Source organism: Symphalangus syndactylus, chromosome 22, assembly GCF_028878055.3.
Source record: "Symphalangus syndactylus isolate Jambi chromosome 22, NHGRI_mSymSyn1-v2.1_pri, whole genome shotgun sequence".
NCBI lineage: Eukaryota > Metazoa > Chordata > Mammalia > Primates > Hylobatidae > Symphalangus > Symphalangus syndactylus.
In genome coordinates this window covers 22,050,133-22,071,911 of record NC_072444.2, presented here as the reverse complement: position 1 = coordinate 22,071,911, position 21,779 = coordinate 22,050,133, and the positions used below count along the sequence as shown (strand labels likewise).

The window sequence follows — 21,779 nt, the reverse complement described above, 5'->3', positions numbered from 1 at the left end:
TACTTGTGAGCCCTACGGGCAGGGCTGCTCTGGGCACCAAGCATCCCAGGGGGATCTCACTGGGCCCTGCCCTCCTCCCCAGCGTCTGCCTATCACACCCCATCCACGCTGCAAGCCTGTCTCAGACACCACTTCTCTAATCAAGGAGTCAGATAGATCTGGGCTCAGGTATGGCCTGGGATGGGCTACACTCTCACAGCCCCAAGTGTGGTCCCTGGACCAGCAGCATCAGCATCACCTGGATCCTTGTGAGAAACTGGGAATTTCAGGCCCCACTCCTGATCTTCCGATCAGAATCTTCATTTTCACAAGCCTCCCAGCTGCTGCATGTGCACACTCAAGCTCTAGAAGCACTGGGCCGGGTTATGCTGCAGTGACAAACAGTCCCCCAAGTCTCAGTGGCTCGCAATAGACAGATTCATCTCCTGCTTCCACCCTGGGCCCATCATGGGTCAGTAGGGGCTTTGGTCATTATGGCCACCCAGTGACCCAGGCTCACAGAAGCCATCACAACACATCACAAACCCCATCTTCCATGGCAAGAGAGGCGGATGGAGGAACAGGGTGCGGATTTCCTCACCTGCCTGAAACAACTCAAACAAACAAATGAAAAACAAACAGAAAAAAATGTCTGAAATAATGGTTTCCATCTATTGGCCCCAAGAAGCATGTGACAGTGATCTGGGAGGGAGTGGAAACAAACAAGATGAAATCTACCATTGCCCCCGGCTGGCTTGTGCTGGATAGAGTTTCCAGATCACAGCAGGGAGGGGAAGCCAGACAGAGCCCAGTGGTCAGCCCGACTTGAGGAGATGGAGGTGGAGAAGCCAGCACAGCTTGAGTTTGCTGGGTGGCATGCCAGGTGGGAGGGGGCTGCACAGAGAGCACCCCGGAGATCTCAGAGGGTCCCCCTCAAGTCTTCAGCAGAGTCAGGTGTGATGAGCACGTGCATGTGGGCAGGGAAAGAACCACCCGGGAGGAGCAGAGGGAACCATCTCAAAGCCCACGAGGGCCTGAGAGTAGCTCACTTTCCCACCATCCAGAATTGGGCAACCTTGCACTACACAGGGCATCTGGTAGAGATTCGAGCCAAATTCATTCCAGAGAAAAGGTCACTCTGGTCCCGCCTCACAAAGCATGCAGGCAAGCCCCAGAGAGAGCAGTCTGTTTCCAAGGAACTTAACCGTGCCCCCAGACAAAGCTCATTTTTACAATGAAATTCTGAATCATGTTGTTCTTTATTACACAATCAAGGATGTGTCATTGATTCTTGACTGATACCCACCAATAAAACTAGGATGAATGTTTTTCTAAGAAAAGGACCGTATGAGATAATCCAATACCACTGCATTATGCACCCTTCTCACTTTTTCTCAATGTGATAATACAATAATATATTGGCTATCTGCTGTCACATAAGTTATCCCCAAAAAGCAACAAATATGTTTATCTTACCCAGTTTCTGTGGTTCAGGAACTTGGGAGTGACTTAGTCTGGCTGAGGGTCTCTCATGAGGTTGCAGGAGCTACTGCTGTCATGTCATCTAAAGCCCGACTAGGGCTCGAGGATCCCCTTCTGGAATGACTTGCTCACATGGCTGTTGGCTGGAGGCCTCAGTTCCTCACCACGTGTGTCCTTCCCTAGGGCTGCTTGAGTGTCCTCACAACATGGCGGTTGGCTTTCCCCAGACTGAGTGATCCAAGGGAGAGCAAAGAAGAAACCACAACATCTTTGATGATTCACCCTGGGAAGTCACATTCACCACTTCCACAGTGCCATATGAGTTACACACGTCAGCCCTTTCGAGGTGGGAGGGGGCTACACAAGGCCAGGTATTCTAACAGGCAGGGATCATGGGGGCCATTTTGCAAGCTGGCTGCCACACATAGTCGTGGGTGGCAGGGAATAAACACTATGTGTTAGCCACTCTACTATGTTCTTTATACAACTCTGTGGATACAATGAGAGGTTAAATAACTTGTTCAGACCACTAAGCTAGGCTGGGCATTGTGGCTCACATCTGTAATCCCAGCACTTTGGGAGACGGAGGCTGGTGGATTGCTTCAGCCTGGGAGTTTGAGACCCGCCTGGGCAACATGGTCAAAACTCCATGTCTACAAAAAATACAAAAATTAGCCAGGCATAGTGGCATGTACCTGTAGTCCCAGCTACTTGGGAGGCCAAGGCAGGAGGATCACCTGAGTCCAAGAGGTCGAGGCTGCAGTGAACCATGATCGTGCCACTGCACTCCAGCCTGGGTGACAAGAAAAAAGACGACTGAGCTAGTAAGTGCTAGAGACGATTTCCAAACTCAGATGAGTGTGAATCAACATGTCCCTTGCTGCCACAGGCCCATCTTGTGGCCCCTACTGGTCCCTCTCTCTGCTGAGCCTTTGTTCCCAGGCAGGGCCGATGCCCACAGCACCACCGACAGATGTTTCCTGTCTCCAGCAACACGCACTGACCTCTCCTTCTCACTGAGACCTTGAACAAACGATGTGCAGTGGATATTGGTCTCAACCCCATTCAAGCTCCTGGGATCCTTGGAGACACCTCCCTTCTCAGGGCCAGGCTTGTCACAAACTGGTTGACAGCGGCAGTGATGACAGTCATCCTCACTGCCTCTTTGACCTCTGTGAGTCTTCTTTTTTACAGGGATGGTGTCATCTTTGCAAAAAGACATGTTAGCAAAGGATGAGCAAGTTCAACAACTAAAGGAAGAGGTCAGTCACCTAAAAAGTCAGAACAAGGACAAGGACCACCAGCTGGAAGTCCTTGGCTCTAAAGTGAGTAAGGATGACTGTGTCACCTTGTAGCCGTCGGGTGAAAACAACTAAAGCGAAGTCATGTGATATGCTTGTTTCATTCACCCTGGGCCCTTATTTTAAATTTCATTCTTTCCTCTCACACCATTGTGCTGGGGGCGGGGGGTGGGGGGCAAAACACAAAATGCCCACCTAGAAAAACTAAAACAGCTGGCCACATTCTTTGCAACTTTTCAAAGATCGGTGTGCATGTGCCCCAGAATAAGCAAGATGTAGCTTCAACTCCAGGAAATATTTTCTAATGCCCGTTATAAATGAGTGTGGTTAACTCCAGCAGCAAATGCACCTCTCAGCATGGATATTTCCATGGCAAGGCTTAATATTAAAGCAGAATAGAATCACTGCATGCAAAAGAGGACACGGTGGGCTTCACCTCATCCCAGTCACCACTGGTTTGCACAGTCACCTTCGAAGCAGAATGTTTGCAGGCCCAAGTGCAGTTAGACAGACTTTCATTTCTTCCCTTAGACTTTAGTGTGGGTAAGAATATTCTATGTGGAGTGAACCTGGTAGGCAAGTCAAGGGCTGTTTAAAAGTAATTTTGAGGCCAGGCACGGTGGCTAATGCCTGTAATCCCAGCACTCTTGGGAGGCCGAGGCTGGTGGATCACACGAGATCAGGAGTTTGAGGCCAGCCTGGCCAACATGGTGAAAATCTGTCTCTGCTAAAAATAACAAAAATTAGCTGGGCACCTGTAATCCCAGCTACTCGGGAGGCTGAGGCAGGAGAATAGCTTGAATCTGGGAGGCAGAAATTGCAGTGAGCTGAGATCGCGCCATTGCACTCCAGCCTGGGCAACAAGAGTGAAACTCCGTCTCAAATAATAATAATAATAATAATAATAATAATAATAATAATAATATTTGCAAAATTTACCTCAATGCTCTGACTTTAGAATCCTGAACCTATAGGATTTCTCAGTATTTGTGAGATGTGTCTGTTACGGTGAGTCAAGGTAAAACCTAACAGCTTTCATCTCAGGTGTGCCTGATGAGTTCGCCAAGCCTGCGTGGGCACCCAGGCAGGGTGGATCTGGGGGTCCAAGGATGAAGCAGCAGAAGTGACCTCTGGCGCTGACTGCAGTGCCCCAACTGGAGCTGGGGAAAGGCAGGACAGGAGCCCCGAGGGCACACAGACCAGGGTCCGAGCCCAGAGTGGGCTTTTGTTATAACTGATGTGGCCTCCCCTTTGTCATCAGCGAAATGGGAATAACAAAATCAGTTTTGAGAAGTGACAGGCCGGTTTTCATTGTGCGCTTCCGCCTCTGCGCCTTGTTAGCTCGCCTCGCCAGGCCCTCTGCATCCGTCCCCCGAGCAGGGTCACCGCCTGGATTACGTGTGTTGTCGCTGTTTCAGGTGTGTGGGTATGTGGGTGTGGGTGTGAGGATGTATGTGGGTGTGTGGGAGGGTGTGTGAGGGTGAGGATGTGTATGTGTGTGTGAGGGTGTGTGAGGGTGAGGATGTGTATGTGTGTGTGAGGGTGTGTGAGGGTGTGGATGTGTGTGGGTATGTGGGGGGTGTGGGGATGTGATGTATGAGTGTGGGTGTGTGAGAGGGTGTGTGGGGTGTGTATGGGTGTGTGAGCATAGGGGGTGTATAGGTGTGAGCATGGGGGGAGTATGGGTGTGTGGGGTGTGTGTGGATGTGTGGGTGAGGGTGTGTGGGGGGGAAAGGGTGTGGGGTATGGATGTGTGTAGGTGTGTGGGGGTGTGAGGGTGCATGTGGGTGTGGGTGAGGGTATGTGTATGGGTGTGTGTGGGTGTGGTGTGGGGATGTATGAGTGTGTGTGGGGTGTGGGTGTATGTGGGTATGGAGATGTGTGGGGGGGGTGTATGGGTGTGTGGGGGTGTGGATGTGTGTAGGTGTGTGGGTGAGTGTATGGGTGTGTGTGGGTGTGGTGTGGGGCTGTATGGGTGTGTGGGGGGTGTGGATGTGTGTAGGTGTGTGGGTGAGTGTATGGGTGTGTGTGGGTGTGCTGTGGGGGTGTATGGGGGTGTGGATGTATGTAGATGTGTATGGGTATGTGTGGGTGTGGTGTGGGGGTGTATGGGTGTGTGGGGGGTGTGGATGTGTGTAGGTGTGTGGGTGAGTGTATGGGTGTGTGTGGGTGTGGTGTGGGGGTGTATGGGGGTGTGGATGTATGTAGATGTGTATGGGTGTGTGGGTGTGGTGTGGGGGTGTGTGTGGGAGGGTATGGATGTGTGGTGTGTGGGTGTATGGGTGTGTGGGTGTGGTGTGGGGGGGTGTGTGGGAGGGTATGGATGTGTGGTGTGTGGGTGTATGGGTGTGTGGGGGGTGTGGATGTGTAAGTGTGTATGGGTGTGTGTGTGTGGATATGTGTAGGTGTGTGTGAGTGTGGTGTGGTGTGGGGGTGTATGGGTGTGTGGGGGTGTGGATGTGTGTAGGTGTGTAGGTGTGTGTGTGTGTGGGTGTGGTATGTGGGGGTGTATGGGTTTGTGGGGGTGTGGATGTGTGTAGGTGAGTGTGTGAGTGACGGTGCGTTTGGGGTGCATGGGGCGTGGATGTGTGGGTGTGGAGGTGTGGTGTGGGGGTGCGTGTGGGGTGCGTGGGTGTGTGGATGTGTGTCAGGGCTGTAGAGCTGATGTTAGGTGGGAGAAATATGGAGAAACAGCACCTCCGGGGCTCTTCTGCCCACGAAGTGCATTTGGGTTACTTGTGTCTCCACTTCCCTTCCTCGTTGACCTTGGAACAGGTCTGCCTTCTTCTCCAGGCCGCACCTGGCGTTCATCAGCACGTGGGCTCCTCGTGACCAAGAGTATTGCTCATGTGAATATCCGAATGACTGTCTTTATTTTTCAAATTACGTGTGCTGTGTTAATTTTAGAATAAAAAGTAGTTAAAACTGGAAAGCAAAATTAAAGAGAGAAGAGAAATGCCACCCCAAGAAATCTGTCAGTACTTGAGTGCATATTCCTTCTGTTTTGTTTCTAAAATTACCTGGAAAAAATATATCTGTAACAGATATATAACAACAAATTTACACTATACACATTTTTTAAACTTTAAACAATCACTGTTTCCCCACATGGATAAGAGCTTTTCTCATGGGTCTTTAAAGCTCCATGATATTCTCTTGTTTGTGCACAATGGAATCAAATAGCCCCCGGCTTATCGGACACGGGTGTTTCTTTTTTTTTGAGACGGAGTCTCGCTCTGTCACCCAGGCTGGAGTGCAGTGGCGTGATCTCAGCTCACTGCAAGCTCCACTTTCCGGATTCACGCCATTCTCCTGCCTCAGCCTCCCAAGTAGCTGGGACTACAGGCGCCCACCACCAAGCCCGGCTAATTTTTTTGTATTTTTAGTAGAGACAGGGTTTCATCGTGTTAGCCAGGGTGGTCTCAATCTCCTGACCTCATGATCCGCCCACCTCGGCCTCCCAAAGTGCTGGGATTACAGGCGTGAGCCACCGCGCCCGGCCAGGTATTTCCTTTTTGTTCACTATGGCTAACAATACTCTCAAAAACATCCCTGAACCTACAGACTTGCTGATTTGCCCAGCCATTGTCCTTATACAATCCTAAAGCAGAATTTCTGGATCAAAAAGGAGGCCCATTATTTATGTTCTTAACGCTCGTTGCCAAATTGCCCTCCGGAACGGGTGTTCCATTTTCACCGCCGCTCCCAGGGCAGTGGTGTCTTGGAGGAGTAAATTGCGTGAAGCACTGAGAGCCGTCCAAGCTCACTAGTGGCCCTCCAAGGACATCAGTGTTTATTCCTCAGCACAGACTCTCCAAAGCTGGATTTTCCTTATGGTTTAGATTGCTGGCTTTTGAAGATAAGAGTAGTGGCATTATTCCTCTGATTTCCTGAGTGGAGAACCGGGAATGGCTGCAGGATCCTGTGTGCCCGTCAGACACCATGGGATGCCTTTTGGGACCTCAGTGGGTGACTGGATGGTAACAGCAGGAAATGCTCTCAGGGACTCATGTGGGGCCTTGGAGCCCCTCCTTCCCCCAACAACCCTACATGGCCAACGTTGGCCTCTTTCTCTGTTGCCCTTTTCTCCCCAGTGCTCGGTGTTAAAGGAAGAGTTAAAACAGGAAGATGCTCACAGGGAGCTCAGGGAAGCCCAGGAGAAAGAGTTAAAACTCTGCAAAACCGTGAGTTGAGCTTCCTCCTTCATAGGTACCACCAGAAAAAACAGAGTTTGACCTTCAGGTTCTTGGTGGGATCCTGGGCCATCACTAAGCACGAAGCTCTGGGGCTCTGTGCTTGCTTGTTCTCATTGCTCTTTGATCTGCTGCTTCTGCAAGAAAGAGATGGGTGAAGGGGCCCCAGGATTCCCTGGGCAGTTGGCTCTAGCTCCCTCAAGGGTTTCCCCTGGGGCCAGGTTGGGGTTGAGACCAGGGACAGGGACAGGAGGCTGGCCAGCTGGCCACCACATGGTCCCCCGCCCCACCCCTGACCTGTGACTCCCAAACATGTATTCCACTGTCCCAAGTTTTATCCTAGCCGCGGGCACCATTGTTGACACTTCCTGAAGTATTTTTATTTAAACACAACTATTTAACACCCACTTGTAAAAACAAAACAAGGCAGCGGCTCACACCTGTAATCCTAGCACTTTGGGAGGCCAAGGTGGGTGGATTGCCTGAGCTCAGAGGTTCTAGACCAGCCTGGGGAACACAGTGAAACCCCATCTCTACTAAAATACAAAAAAATTAGCTGGGCATGATGGCGGGTGCCTGTAATCCCAGTTGCTTGCTTGGGAGGCTGAGGCAGGAGAATTGCTCGAACCCGGAAGGCAGAGGTTGCAGCGAGTCGAGATCGTGCCATTGCACTCCAGCCTGGGCAACAGAGCGAGACTCCATCTCAAAAAAAAAAAAAAAAATGTTATTTGCCTTATGTAGAAGGTAACCATAAAAATAAATACAATGAAAATAGGACCATTAAAAGTCGAAGGAGGTGTATTTCTCACACCCTCCGAATCTACCCTGCACATCACCAGGTGTGCGTTTTCCACGCGTTGGGAAGCTCAGCTTCCCCAACTTGCTCTTCCCCACACCAGCGCCGTTCCTCCAGGCCAGGAACATTTTACTCTGTGCCTCAAACAAAAGAGAAAAAACATTTCATTGTTCCGTTCCTCCAGACCTTGCCTGTTGAGTCTTCTAAACAGTTGGCCCTTTAGATTGAACTCAAAAATACACCCCAAGAGCAGGGTTTCAAGTGAGTTGATGGATGTCCTGTAGTCCTTAATCCAGGAGCTGTACTGACTTCCAAAAGAAACTAATTTCCTTTATCCAGAACTTTTAATATATCAGTTGAAAAATAAAGTCTATTTTGCTGAGAGATGTAAAACCTTCCTCCAGGAGAAGGAATTAAACAAGCTGATATCAGACAAGGTTTCCACCTTAATGGATCTTAATGGATGGGATGCCAGGGGATGAGGAGGGCTCAGACCTCTCGGCCGAGAAGGCAGTTCCTGCCCCCATCAGGGAGGTTCACTCCTCTGTTGTTGAAACTTTTTCAGCAAATCCAAGACATGGAGAAAGAAATGAAGAAGCTTAGGGCGGAGCTGAGGAAGAGTTGTACTGAACAAAGCGTGATCTCTAGGACTCTGAGAGAAAAAAGCAAGGTACATAGTGGACAACAGACACAGAGAGCGGCGTGGGCGGTAGCTCCCCACTCATCATCCCTGTTAGTCCTTTAAGTGACCTATGCTGGTATTAACCCTTCTTACAGCTGAGAAAATTGAGGCTCACACAGGGAAAGGGACCAGGTTCACTCCATAAAGTAGTTGTGTCAGGACTTGAACCCAGATTGGTCTGACTCCAAGGCCCCTGTGAGTAACCCCACTACTCCTCACTGCCTTCCAAAACTGTTTCTTGCTTTTTGGTAATGAGACCCACCTCCGGCCTCCCAATCCCAGTTTTGAGTTTAGTGTTGCTTAATTATTTTAATGTCCCTTCCCATCATGGGAAAAAAAATTGTATTGCATACTCCAGACCTGTGCTATCCATCACAGTAGCCACTAAACACGCATGGCTATTTACATTTAAATTAAAGCTGGTAGCTCACGCCTGTAATCCCAGCACTTTGGGAGGCTGAGGCAGATGGATCACCTGAGGTCAGGAGTTCAAGACCAGCCTGGCCAATGTGGTGAAACCCCGTCTCTACTAAAAATACAAAAATTAGCCAGGTGTGGTGGCGGAGGCCTGTAATTCCAGCCCCTCAGGAGGCTGAGGCAGGAGAATCACTTGAATCGGGAGGTGGAGGCTGCAGCAAGCTGAGATCGCGCCACCGCACTCCAGCCTGGGTGACAGAGCATGACTCCGTCTCAAAAGAAAAAAAAAGAAAAAAAATTAAATTAACTAAAAATGAATAAAACAAAACGTCGCTCCTCAGTTGCCAGCCATGTTCCAAGTGCATAGTAGCCACATGTAGCTAGTGGCTGCTGCACTGGACAGCACAGATATGGAAATTTCCATCAGCACAGCAAGTCCTATTGTTTTAAACTAATGGTGACCTCTTTTAGCAACATAACCAATTGAAGAGTTGTATAAAAGATGCTTATGGATCACACATATTTTAATTTTTTTAACTGAAAATATCTTCAAGAGTCCTGAACAGTGCAGACAGTATCTATTTCTTTCCATTTGAATCATCTACTTTATTTGATTAGAAGATGGTTGTCATTGAGAAAACTAAGAATTTTTTTTTTTAATAAAGACAGAGCTTCACTATGTTGCCCAGGCTGGTCCTGAACTCCTGGCCTCAAGCAGTCCTCCTGCCTCAGCCTCCCAAAGTGCTGGGCTTACAGGTGTGAGACACCATGCCCAACCACAACTGAGAATATTTTAAGAACAAATCTAAAAGGCAGAGGAATTCTATGTGAAGGGAGGTTCTCAGGGATGATCTGAGAAATAAAAGCAAATAATCTATTTTTATCCAATTTTATTTAATATGAATGTGAGTATAGTCAGCAGAAGTCAAATCATTAAAACCTCACAAGCTGAAATGTATACTACACAAGGATCACATCTTATGGATAGTATTGAAGCCTGCAAAAGTTGGCCAGACATAAGTAGACTTGGCAGAAATAATTAACACAAAATTAAAATCAACAGTTAAAACTATACAGAGTAAAATTTATTTATCAATTAAAGCTTAGAAAAATCAAATATTCTTGTCCAGGTGCGGTAGCTCACGCCTATAATCCCAGCACTTTGGAGGCCGAGGCAGGAGGATTGCTTTAGACCAGGAGTTCAGGACCAGCCTGGCCAACACAGTGAGACCCTGTCTCTACAAAAAATTAAAATAATCACTTAAAAAAATCAAATGTTCTTGAAAAAGTTTAGATTTGTAAAATATAATATGGGGAAAATGGACATGGTAGAAATGAGAACTACAAAATAAAACACAGACAGACAGACTTGTGATTGGTAAATATTTGATAGGGTCCAGAAAAACTTATGGATGAATCAAATCATAATTGTATAATTTGCCTACAAAAGAACTGATCCAGATCAAAATAATTTCAGGAGACTAAAGTGAAAATGTAAACATTTGGAAATCTGTTAAACAATTGGTTTAATGAACTTCGCTCTAGAAAATACCCTCTCAATGAAAATGAATTTGCTATGGTATATTTTTCTTTTAAATAGTTGTAGTCATGAACATGGAGTCAAAATGCTCTCTGGGCTATCAGTTTTTCTCTAAACAAGGCTTTGGCTGCATTCCACAAGTCTTAGTACATAGTATTTTCGTTATTATTCAGATCAAAATATTTTCCAAATCCCATTGTGATTTCTTCTTTCACCCATGGGTTACTATGAAGCTTATTTCCTAATTTCTAAATATATGAGAGTTTTCTGCTTACCTTTTTTGTTACTGATTTTTAGCTTAATTACACTGTGGTCGGAGAACATCTTCTGTGTAACTTCAATCTTTTGATATTAATTGAGACTTGTTTTATGGCCCGCATGTGGCCAACTGCAGTTACACATGCACACTTGAAAAGAATATGCATTCTGCAGTCATTGGGTTTAGTATTCTATACATGGACATTAAATTAAGCTTGCTGATAATGCTCAAAACTTAAATGCTCTTGTTGATTTTTTTTGTCTGTGTGTTTTGTCAGCCACTGAGAGAGGCATATTGTTTAAAGATCCTATCATGATCGTGGATTTGTCTGTTTCTTTTTTTAATATTGTCAATCTTTGCTTTATATATTTTGAGGCTGTGTTAGTAGATGCATATATATTTACCATTTCATTACTTCCTATCGAATCAAATCTTTGGCCGTCACAAGATGTTCCTCTTCATTGCTAGAGATGTTTTTCCCTTAAAGTCTTTGTCATTAAGGTAGCTCCATCAGCTACACTAGCTTTCTTTTGATTCGAGTTTTCATAGACTATCTTTTTCATACTTTTTATGTCAGTCTTTATTTTACAATGTGTATCTCATGTGAACAGCATATAGGTTTTTTTTGTTGTTGTTTTTTTTTCCCTGAGATGGCATCTCACTCTGTCCCAGGCTGGAGTGCAATGGCCTGATCTCGGCTCATTGCAACCTCTGCCTCCCGGGTTCAAGCAATTCTCCTGCCTCAGCCTCCCGAGTAGCTGGGACTACAGGCGCCTGCCACCATGCCCAGCTAATTTTTATATTTTTAATAGAGATGGGGTTTCACCATGTTGGGCAGGATGGTCTCAATCTCTTGACCTCATGATCCACCTGTCTTGGCCTCCCAAAGTGCTGGGATTACAGGCGTGAGCCACCGCGCCCGACCAACACATAGGTTTTATACAGTTTGACCGTCTTTGTCTTTCAGTCCAAGTATATTTAATATAATTGCTGGTATATTGGGATTTAAATTTAGCTTCTTGCTCAGGGCCAGGTGTACTATCTATGTTCCTTTTTCTCCCCATTCTTTCCTTCTTTTGAGTTGATGGGTTTGTTTTGTTGTTGTTTGTTTGTTTTTTGAGACAGAGTCTTGCTCTATCGCCAGGCTGGAGTGCAGTGGTGCGATATCAGCTCACTGCAACCTCTACCTCCTGGGTTCAAGCACTTGTCCTGCCTCAGCCTCCCGAATAGCTGAGAATCCCAGCTAAGCTTGTATTTTTAGTAGAGACAGTGTTTCACCATGTTGGCCAGGATGGTCTCCATCTCTTAACCTCGTGATCTGCCCACCTTGGCCCCCCAAAGTGCTGGGATTACAGGCGTGAGCCACCACGCCTGGCCGAGTTGATAGTTTTTTATCATTCGCTTTTCCCCTGTATTAGCTTGGAAATGTTCTCTCTTTTACTCTTCTTTTAGTAATCATAAGACAATAGCATGCATTCATGACTTATGAAAATCTAATATTTGGTGAGTTTTTAACTCTTTTACTATTTTAGTGGTTATTCTAAATTTTACAGTATGCATTTTCAACTTACCAAAATTCAATATTCATTAATAATTATGTCCTTCTTAACACAATGACTTAGAGATTGACACTTTAACTTCACTTACCCCATCCAGACTTATATGCCATTGTTGTCATTTTCTAAACTTCTCTCTATATTTGAAACTCCAAAAGACATTATTAATATTTTTCTATAGTCAACATCCATATCTACACATTACTATTGTGTGTTTTCTACATTTCTGATCATCCATCTAGATCATTTTTCTTCAGTATGAAGAACATCCTTTAGTGTTTTCCTTCAGCATGGCTCTGCTGGTGTCATATTCTCTCAGGAGTGTGTGTGTACATTTCTGTGTGCAAGCACGTGTGTGCATATGTGTGATTGTGCATGTGTGCATGCACGTGTGTGCCTGTGTGTGCATACATGTGTATGCATGTGTGCATGTGTAGGTATGCATGTGTATGTGTCTGAAAATTTCTATATTTATCCTTCATTCATGAAACATTTTGACTGGGTATTGAATTCTGCACTGACAATTATTTTCTTTCTGCACATTATAGATGACAGTAAGTCTATCATTCCATTGTCTTTCAGCTTCAATTGTTGCTATTTAGAAGTAAGCTATAACCTAACTATTGCACCATTGTATAATCTTTTTATATTCTGGATTTTTAAAATGTTTCTTTTCCTTTGATTTACAGCAGTTTTATTAGGATGTATCTAGGTGTGAATTCATTTTTATTTATCTTATTGGGGTTCGTATGGGCCTCTTGAATCTTTGCCTTGCTGTTTTTCATTAGTTTTGGAGCGTGGGCTGTGTACTACCTAGGCAGTGGGGAGCTACTGAGGGGACTAATATGTTTAAATTTGCGATTAATAATAATGGTGAAAATGAGCGCCACAATTTTGCATGGACTCAGCATTTTGCCAAACATTTCATCTCTTTTCATCCTCACAACAACTCTGACCTAGAAATTATTATGCCCATTTTATTTTTTTTTAATATATTGGAGCTTTTCAAGATGCCTGTTTTACAGAGGAGGGAGTCAAAGCATAGAGTCAAGTCACTACCCAAAGGCACACAGTCAGTAAGTAGCAAAGCCAAGACTGGGGGAAGCCAGGCCTGTCTGACTCCAGTTACTGTGGCACAGCCACTAGCCACAAGTGGCCATTTAGGTGAAATTAAATATAATGTAAAATTCAGTCCCTCAGTCACATGAGCCACACTTCCAGTGCTCAATAGCCAGATGTGGCCAGTGTCCACCCTATTTGACAGTATGGAGTTAGAGCACTTCATCACTGCAGAAAGTTCTACCAGACAGTGCTGCCCCACCACTTGGTAACCCTCTCACAGGACCATGAAGGATGTTCTGGAAGGAAATAAATTAGAGGCAAGGAGGCGTCACGGCCAAAGGTGCTCAGGGCCTAGCCTGAGACCATGTGTATTAGTCCGTTTTCACACTGCTGTTAAAGACACCCCTGAAACTGGGAAGAAAAAGAGGTTTAATTGGACTTACATTTCCACACGGCTGGGGAGGCCTCAGAATCATGGCGGGAGGCGAAAGGCACTTCTTACATGGCAGTGGCAAGGGAAAAATAAGGAAGAAACAAAAGTGGAAACCCCTGATAAACCCATCAATTTCAAGAGACTTATTCACCATCAGGAGAACAGCATGGGAAAGTCCGGCCCCCATGATTCAGTTACCTCCCCCTGGGTCCCTCCCACAACACTTGGGAATTCTGGGAGATACAATTCAAGTTGAGATTTGAGTGGAGACACAGCCAAACCCTATCACCATGCACAGGGGAGGAGCTCAATAAATAAATCTCTGACAGCTGGTGCCAAGGGCCTGCTGTGTGGCAGTGATATGAGGAACAGGACTGCCAGAGCTGGGGCTGGGGGTGGGGAGGCCATTCATTGAGAGGAGGAGCCAGAACAGAGCCCTGGACAGCCTCTGCTTTCGCAGCATTTGAAAAACGTCCGCCGAAACAGAAGCTGGGGTATGTTTACACCTGAGAGGATGTAAATGAGGAAACTGAGGCCCAGCGAGCTTAGCCGGCCTTCCCGGGAAGCAGCTCGCTGGGGACTGGCTGCACCCTGCCACTCAGAAAGTTTTACTGGTTGCTCTGGGTGTTTTACATGAAATCTGTGTGACCCCTCTCTAGCCCCCTAATAAACCACTTGTGAGGTTGTTTCAGAACAAAATCCTCTCATCTAGGAGAGTTTGTCTCATTTCCTGGAAGTGCCTCAGCCCGGGCTCAGCAGATGCCCAAAATATTCATGGTTCAGATACGAACTGAGCAGCTGCAGGGTCCTGTAATGGCCAGCAGAGGGCAGCACCGAATACGCCCAAGCTCATCTCGAGTTGCCCATTACTCGAGCAAGCGGGGGAAAATGGGCAAGTTTCCCCACTTTAAACGCCTTCTTTTGCAGGCTACAATTCTTTACTAGCCATTGCTTAGCGAGTCTCCCAGAGCGGTTTCCCTTGGTAAGTGTGCTAGAAGTGGTAGCAATAAACAGTTACGATAATAAACCCAGCAGTAACATTTACCAAGTGTCCACGATGGGCGGCGGTTCCTTGTGGTGTTAGGATGACACTGCATAGTGGCTACTGTCATCCACCTGTTCTAGGTCACAACATCTAACACACTTATAGAGCCCTTACGAAGCGCTGTCACTATTCCAAGCTCTTTTAAATCCCCACAATAACTCTGTGAAGAGGGAACTAGTATCACCCCATTTGACAGATAAGGACACTGAATCACAGAGCAGTGAAATGACTTTGCTGAGGTCATACAGCTTGTTAGGGACCGGGCTGGGATTAGAGCCTGGGGTAGGACAAATATTGAGCCCAGGGTGCGGAGCCCAGCCCTTTCCCCCAACGGACAATGCCCCCGGAGCCTGCCTCCACCCCGTGCACGCCTATGACCCCTGCCACATGGGCTGCAGCTGTGCCTACCCCTCTGGGCCCCCCCACGGCCATTAGACATCCTAGAGGAATTTCCCCAGAGTGCATTATGATCACATTAGCAGCAAGTACTCGCTTTCATCGTCATTTCAGGTTGAAGAGAAGCTTCAGGAGGATTCCAGAAGGAAATTGCTTCAGCTGCAAGAAATGGGGAACAGAGACAGCCTCATTAAAATCAATCTGGAGAGGGCAGTAGGTCAGGTAGGCGTGTTCCACAGCCCCCCTCATTGGCCCACGCTCCCCAGTGATTGCACCCAAGCAGTCGGTGAGGGTGAGAGAGGAGGACACCCAAGGTAGAAAGACAGACGTGCGTTAATTCTCCCATTTATCTCATGAGCAGAGGCTGTCTGCAGCTCCCCACCCCAGTGGACATCGCTAAACAGGTTTCTGCTGCTGGGAGGCCTCCCACTCGAATAGTTGACGATGACCCGAGACCCGGACCAGGCAGCCAATCCCAGCGCGATGCCTGCCCCCAATTAACCGAGCCCCTTGCCCCCAGTGGTGTTTCTAGCATTTTCTCCCTAATGTTTTTAGTCCTGACATTTACCACAATCTTTCTTACCCTCGGGCCCCAGCAGACATGACAGTCAGTGTCTATAAGGAAATGCCACTTTTCTTAATAAGGTAAAACCCCAGAGTGTCCAAAGTGCATGCTGGATGGAGAAGCTCCCGGCTGCGGGTGAGCCACTCCGACCTGGTCTAGAGGTGCCGTTTCTTTGATGCTGTGGCCTGAAATCGCCGGTGGCCCTTCCTGGCAAATGTGACACAGTCATGGGGGCCGGAATGTGCAGATGAGAGTTTACCAAAAGCTAAGGGAAAGCAAACAGGAAACCAAGATGGGAGGGCATATGACCCTCAGGAATGTGGACCCCCAGGGGCAGCCCACCCTAGATTCCTCCACAGGAGTCCCTCTCCTGGAAACCATGACTCCAGGGGATCCACAGAATGGTTTGCGCGCACACTGTGTGTGTGTGTGTGTGTGTGTGTGTGTGTGTGTGTGTGTGTGTGTGTGTGTATTTTTTTATTACTGGGAAGGAGGGTCCCCCATCCCCCATGTCTCCCACTGGGTTCTCAGGAGGGTCTGTGAACTACCAAGAAAGGTTAAAAGCCAGGATCTCTCAAACTACCCAGCTCAGCTCCTAAAGCCCTTCCATTTTCTACCATCCAAGCCTTACCAGGCAGTGTGACCAGGCCTTTGTCCCTGCACCCTAAAATTCAAATATTCACCACTGTCACCGCCAGCACCATTTCTCCTGTGGGGGCGCCAGCCCCTTATCAAGGGCAGAGAACCTGCCTATCTGGGCCTCTCCCTGTGCCCATTGGCTACCCCCAATCTTCCCCCCAACACATACCTGATTTGAGGGTCTGACCTGTGCTCCTTGCCCAAGGGCCAAGGTTCTTGTTCCAGCTCTGGGCAGAGGTCATCCAGGAGGAGCCCTGGAGGTCCTGAGACTGCCCTGTCTCTGCCTCCCAGCACCTTCCTGCTCCTGTATCTCCAAGGCCCTGCTCCCTGTCCAATAGTCTGTCCTTCCCCAGCCAAGTGACCCCAGGCCCAAGGTCACGTCTAAGATGACCTCTCCCTCCCAATGGCCCTGGGCAGCCATTCCTATGGGGAGCCCCTGATGGCAATAGGGGACCATCATTCACAGGGCCTCTTCTATACAGTCAATTCTTTGGGTGAGCTGGGACCCTCCGCTTGGCCGTGAAACCAGAGGATGGCTTTGAGAACCTCACGTCACCTGGTCTTCTCCTGGCAGGGTCACTGCGGAGATGTCCCTAAGACGTTTCCCATTAGAACTCCCCTGTGCAGTAAATACCTGTGTCTTGGGCCCCAGGTTGATGCAGTAGCCCTTTTGGTCCCTTCAAGGCTCTGCTTTGAAGCCTTTAATAACCACATTTTGCCAGTGAACCGGAGACTCACGCCAGGGGCTGCCATGTTGGTAAATTCTCAGAGAAAGTTGGGCTCCTTTTTACCTCTAACTACTAATGGAATCGGGACACCTTGGACTTGTCATTCTGTAAGCCCGGACTTAATGTAACTGCTATTTCATCAGCCTTAACCTGAAAACACTAGCACCCAGGAGGGGCTCAGTGAAAGCCACTAGAAGTAGAGGCCCTTGGCTTTGGGCGGTGTTTCTGTGTACAGGCATCCAGCAAAGGTTAATTGGGTGTCTGAGTGTCTCCTCTACACCAGGCACTGTAGTGGGCTCCAGGGATACCGAGATAAACACAGTGGGCATAGTCTTCAGGACGCTTATGGGCTCAGGCACGAAATGGAGAAAGGCAGAACACTCTCCTTTCCCCGGGCTTCCTTGCTGACTACACAATTTACCTGGACTGACAGCCTCAATATTTATTTCACAGTCTGGTGCCAACTTAGCAATTACGGAAGAGCGCTCCCGGCCCGACTTCCCATTGGATAATTGGCAGCAAGAGGCTCTTCTGAGGGTTTGAGACATGTGTGTGCACTGACCACAGGCATCGTTCGGGTTAGGCAGGCGTGCCTAAAAAGTAATTAAAGCCTGCTGTTCTCTTTTCTTCTGTGGGTCCCGCCACTCCCCATGAGCGGTGAAGATTCTGCTAACGCGGAATGGTCATTCAGGCGTGCCAAACCCTGCTAAGTGTTGTTTCCCGCACCCTGCCATGGAAACGCTGCCCCCGCTTGCTTGCCGGCCCCCACTGCCTCCCCGACACTGTTGCCCCCTTTCTGCTGCAGCTGGAGCACTTCAGAAGTCAAGTCATCAAGGCCACCTACGGACGGGCGAAGCCGTTCCCGGACAAGCCCGTCACCGACCAACAGGTTAGTCTGCCGTCCTTGCCATGTGGCTCCTTCACTTTCCTCTTCTTCTTCTTCGGGGATCTGGATTCCAGACCCTGGGAGCATATGTTTCTGTTTTTGTTGGTGGCATATTTTTCACACTGTTGCTACACCATAAAGATTTGTTTTGATTTTATGGGATTTCCTGGCTTTTAAAGTAAAAGCCAGTTAAAACTCCCTTGAAATGTGTCTGTGAAAATCAAATTAAACCACTCGGGCTTACTTCTGGTCTCCAGACATGCATGTTTCGCCTCCATTAGCACTAGGAGAAAGGGAGCCGCCTCCCCACAGCCAGTGCATTCTGGCACGTTCCTTCAGAGAAGAAAAGTTGACAGTGGCAGTGAGGATGGATGTCTGGCTGTAATGATTGCCTTGCTGTTCTTCCACTACACTTTCTAGCCCCCTGTGTCAAAGCACAGATGGGAAAATGTGCCGTGGGCTGCCCTCAGCGGGCGTGGGAGAACCTGACCTGCTGCTTATGAGCCCATAATATCAGGCTTAGTGTTCTGAATCCCTATATAACACGGAAGAATCTGGAACAAACTCAGGGCCACAAGACAGGCCTTTGGATCGTAAAAATAATCTTTGATCGGCCGGGAGTGGTGGATCACGCCTGTAATCCCAGCACTTTGGGAGGCCAAGGCGGGCGGATCACCCCAGATCAGGAGTTAGAAACCAGCCTGACCAACATGGTAAAACCCCATCTCTATTAAAAATACAAAATTAGCCGGGTGTGGTGGTGCATGCCTGTAATCTCAGCTACTTCAGAGGCTAAGGCAGGAGAATTGCTTGAACCCGGGAGGCAGAGGTTGCGGTGAGCTGAGATCAAACCATTGCACTCCGGCCTGGGCAACAAGAGTGAAACTCCATCACAAAAAAAAAAAAAGAAAATCTCTGATTCCGGGACTCATTCCCTGGTGACAGGACCGACGTCCCCCTTGACAGCTATCACCGAGACATATCAGGACCTCTGTCCTCCCGTGCTGAGACAGGAACTTAAGTTGCATCTCTCCCCTCTCCCATTCCCCTTCCCCCAGGGCCCCCCACCCCTGTATATTACATCTTTTTTTTTTTTTCCTTTTTCTTTTTCTCACCAGTTAATAGAGAAAATTACCCAGGTCACTGAGGACAACATCAATTTTCAGCAGAAAAAGTGGACCCTCCAGAAAGAAACCCAGCTGAGCAACTCCAAGCAGGAGGAAACCACCGAGAACATCGAGAAGCTGAGGACGTCGCTGGACAGCTGCCAGGTGGCCCCTGCTTATGCTTTCCACAAATGGTCTCTTTGTCTAATTTTTGTGCGGCTTATTTGGGAAATTGCCCAGCTTTTTTGGAGCAAGTTGGGCAGAAATGCTTGGCTTTTCTATCCACTTTTTCTTCTTGTTGGAGAAACTTGTTGGAGAAGAAAAAACAAAGGGCCTCAAAAAATGCCTCCCAGGAGAACTTGGCATGTCCAAAAAAGATGCCTGAGCATCTTCAATTACTGACTTTGGGCGGCCCACATCCCCAGCCAAAAAGAAATCGTTTTCATAGCCCCCATGTTATTTCCAGAGAAACCAAAGAAACATTCCTGCTTTTTATTTGCATTTTCTTTTTTTGGCCCAGCCACAAAAGGCGGTTTCCACACCGTTGCCTTTGACTCTGGAGGAGCAGGGACAGGAGGACTTGGCCATGGCCCTGCGGCCCCCACCCTGGGACATGACTTATCAGAGCAGGCGGTGGCTTCTGCTTTCTCTGGAAATCAGCAGCTCCTGTTTGGGGAGTTTGTGCAAATGCTGGCTTGTCAGCACTCTTTCAAATCAGGAAACCACGCTTTCCGACCAGCTTGTGTGTTGATCTTGGCAGGAATTCTGACGAATGGAGAAAAGTAGCCACATTTGCTTCTCATTGCAGCCAAACTGTTGATGGTACTTTGGCTTTGGGGTTTTAGGTCTTAAAAGGGGGTTCGCTTTGACCATCAAAAGTCCAAATTAGAGTATAAAAAAAAACCTGTCAAAACATAAAAATTTCAAAAAAGAAAAAAACTGAGTCCTCCCAAGGCAGCCAATACGTGGCGCTGCCTGCTTCGTGGCAGTCAAGAACGCTGTTCCTCGAAGGTCACGTCAGGGGCTATTTCTGGCCACAGGGCCTGGGCTCCTCATGATCTCACCTCTTTGCAGGCTTGCATGAAAATGTCCTGTCGCAGCCGTGACCTGAAGAAGGAAGTCGACCTTCTTCAGCACCTCCAGGTGAGCCCACCTGTCTCGGGGCTGCAGAAGGTGGTGCTGGACGTCCTGAGGCACGCGCTGTCCTGGCTGGAGGAGGTGGAGCAGCTCCTCCGGGACCTTGGGATCCCGCCCTCCAGCCCCAACAAAGGTTACTGGGACTTTTTTTCTCACATGGTTGCATGACTCTAAAATGTCGCGTTGAATCTCAGCATGATGGGACATCTGTTGAGGAAGTCTTCCTGGGTATCTGGCCAAGTCTATTCCCTTCTCCAGAACCCCCTCTTCTCTGCTTGAGGCGTAATTTTCCATTAAAAAAAAAAAACACACACACACATACAAGTGAGACACGATAACTGAAGAAAAATGAAACAAAACAGAGGCAAAAGGAAAATTAAATCGAAATTATGCAAAGTCTAATTACGCTGTTTAACTTCCAAGGCATTTTCCCATGGAAATAGCCGCGTGATTCCAGGCAAGTCACTTACCCTGTCTATGCCTCAGTTTCCCTATCTGTAAAATGAGGCTAATAGGGAGTACCCACCCTTTAGGGCTGTTGTGATCATTAAAATGCATGAATATATGGAAAGTACTTGGAATAGTACCTGGCACACAATAGGCCTTACTGAATGTTTATTGACTTTTAATTTGACAAAAAATAGTGTCATGTTACTCTCAATTTTCTTTGGTTTATTCCTAATGGTACATCATCTATGTCAGTAGACACAGACCTACATCATCGCTGTTACTGACAGCGGTTACTGATTCCATTGTGTAGGATATGCCATTGTTTTAGACAATCCCCTATCATGGGCACTTATTTGATTTCCAGTTTTTCACACTCATAAATCATGCTGAGATGAACATTGTTGCACACATACCTGCTCATATTATCTTTATTCTCCTAGAGGTGGAGAGGTATGAACCACTTTCTTTCAACAAAGATTGATTGCATGCATGCTTACCAGACGCCACATGTTGTGCAGGGCAGAGACGTAATGGGGTCAGGAACAGGTAGAATCAGGTCATGGGTGTATGGTTCACTGTAAAATTCTTCCAGTATGTCCATACATTTGAAATTTTTTATAATAAAATACTGGGGAAAAAAACAGGCCCTCTAAGAGCTTATGGTCTCAGGGGGAAGGATGAGGTGGGCATTAATGGGAAAATCACTCAAACAAACATGAAAGTTGAGTGGTGACAATTGCTATGAAGTGCAGGGTTCGATCTGGTCAGGGAGAGCAGGGCATCTGCAGGATGCATAGGAGTTGTTTGCTAAAGAAGGGGAGAGAGCATTCTGAGCACAGGAGCAGCGTGGTGGCAGGGGGAGCATGAAGAGCACACGGGGCTAACAGAAATGGGCACAGGGTAGGGCAGGTTGGCCAGGGCGCTTCCCAGGGCCACGCATGTGGGGTCTTGCAGGGCCCTGGTAAGAAGCTTTATTCTAAGGGCAGTGAGAAGCCTGTGAAAGGCCTTAAGTAAGGATCTGGACAAGCTTGCATTCTGAGACAGTCATCTTGGTGGCAAGTGGACAACATACTGGAGGGTGGGCAGCGTGGTGCCCCAGGAGCCACTTGGCAGGCTGCCGTAAGAGA

General features: G+C 47.7%; 1 protein-coding gene across 14 annotated transcripts in view; it reads left to right on the top strand.

The window, feature by feature from the left end:
* FHAD1 (forkhead associated phosphopeptide binding domain 1) overlaps positions 1-21,779 on the top strand; it is a 152,963-nt gene that overhangs the window by 63,228 nt on the left and 67,956 nt on the right. For all 14 annotated transcript variants that reach the window (XM_063631798.1, XM_063631802.1, XM_055261903.2 and 11 more), the window contains 7 exons: positions 2,656-2,786; positions 6,857-6,946; positions 8,317-8,421; positions 15,256-15,363; positions 17,879-17,962; positions 19,078-19,230; positions 20,140-20,335. In XM_063631798.1, the coding sequence (XP_063487868.1) occupies positions 2,656-2,786; positions 6,857-6,946; positions 8,317-8,421; positions 15,256-15,363; positions 17,879-17,962; positions 19,078-19,230; positions 20,140-20,335 (867 nt within the window). The remainder of the gene's footprint in view (positions 1-2,655; positions 2,787-6,856; positions 6,947-8,316; positions 8,422-15,255; positions 15,364-17,878; positions 17,963-19,077; positions 19,231-20,139; positions 20,336-21,779) is intronic.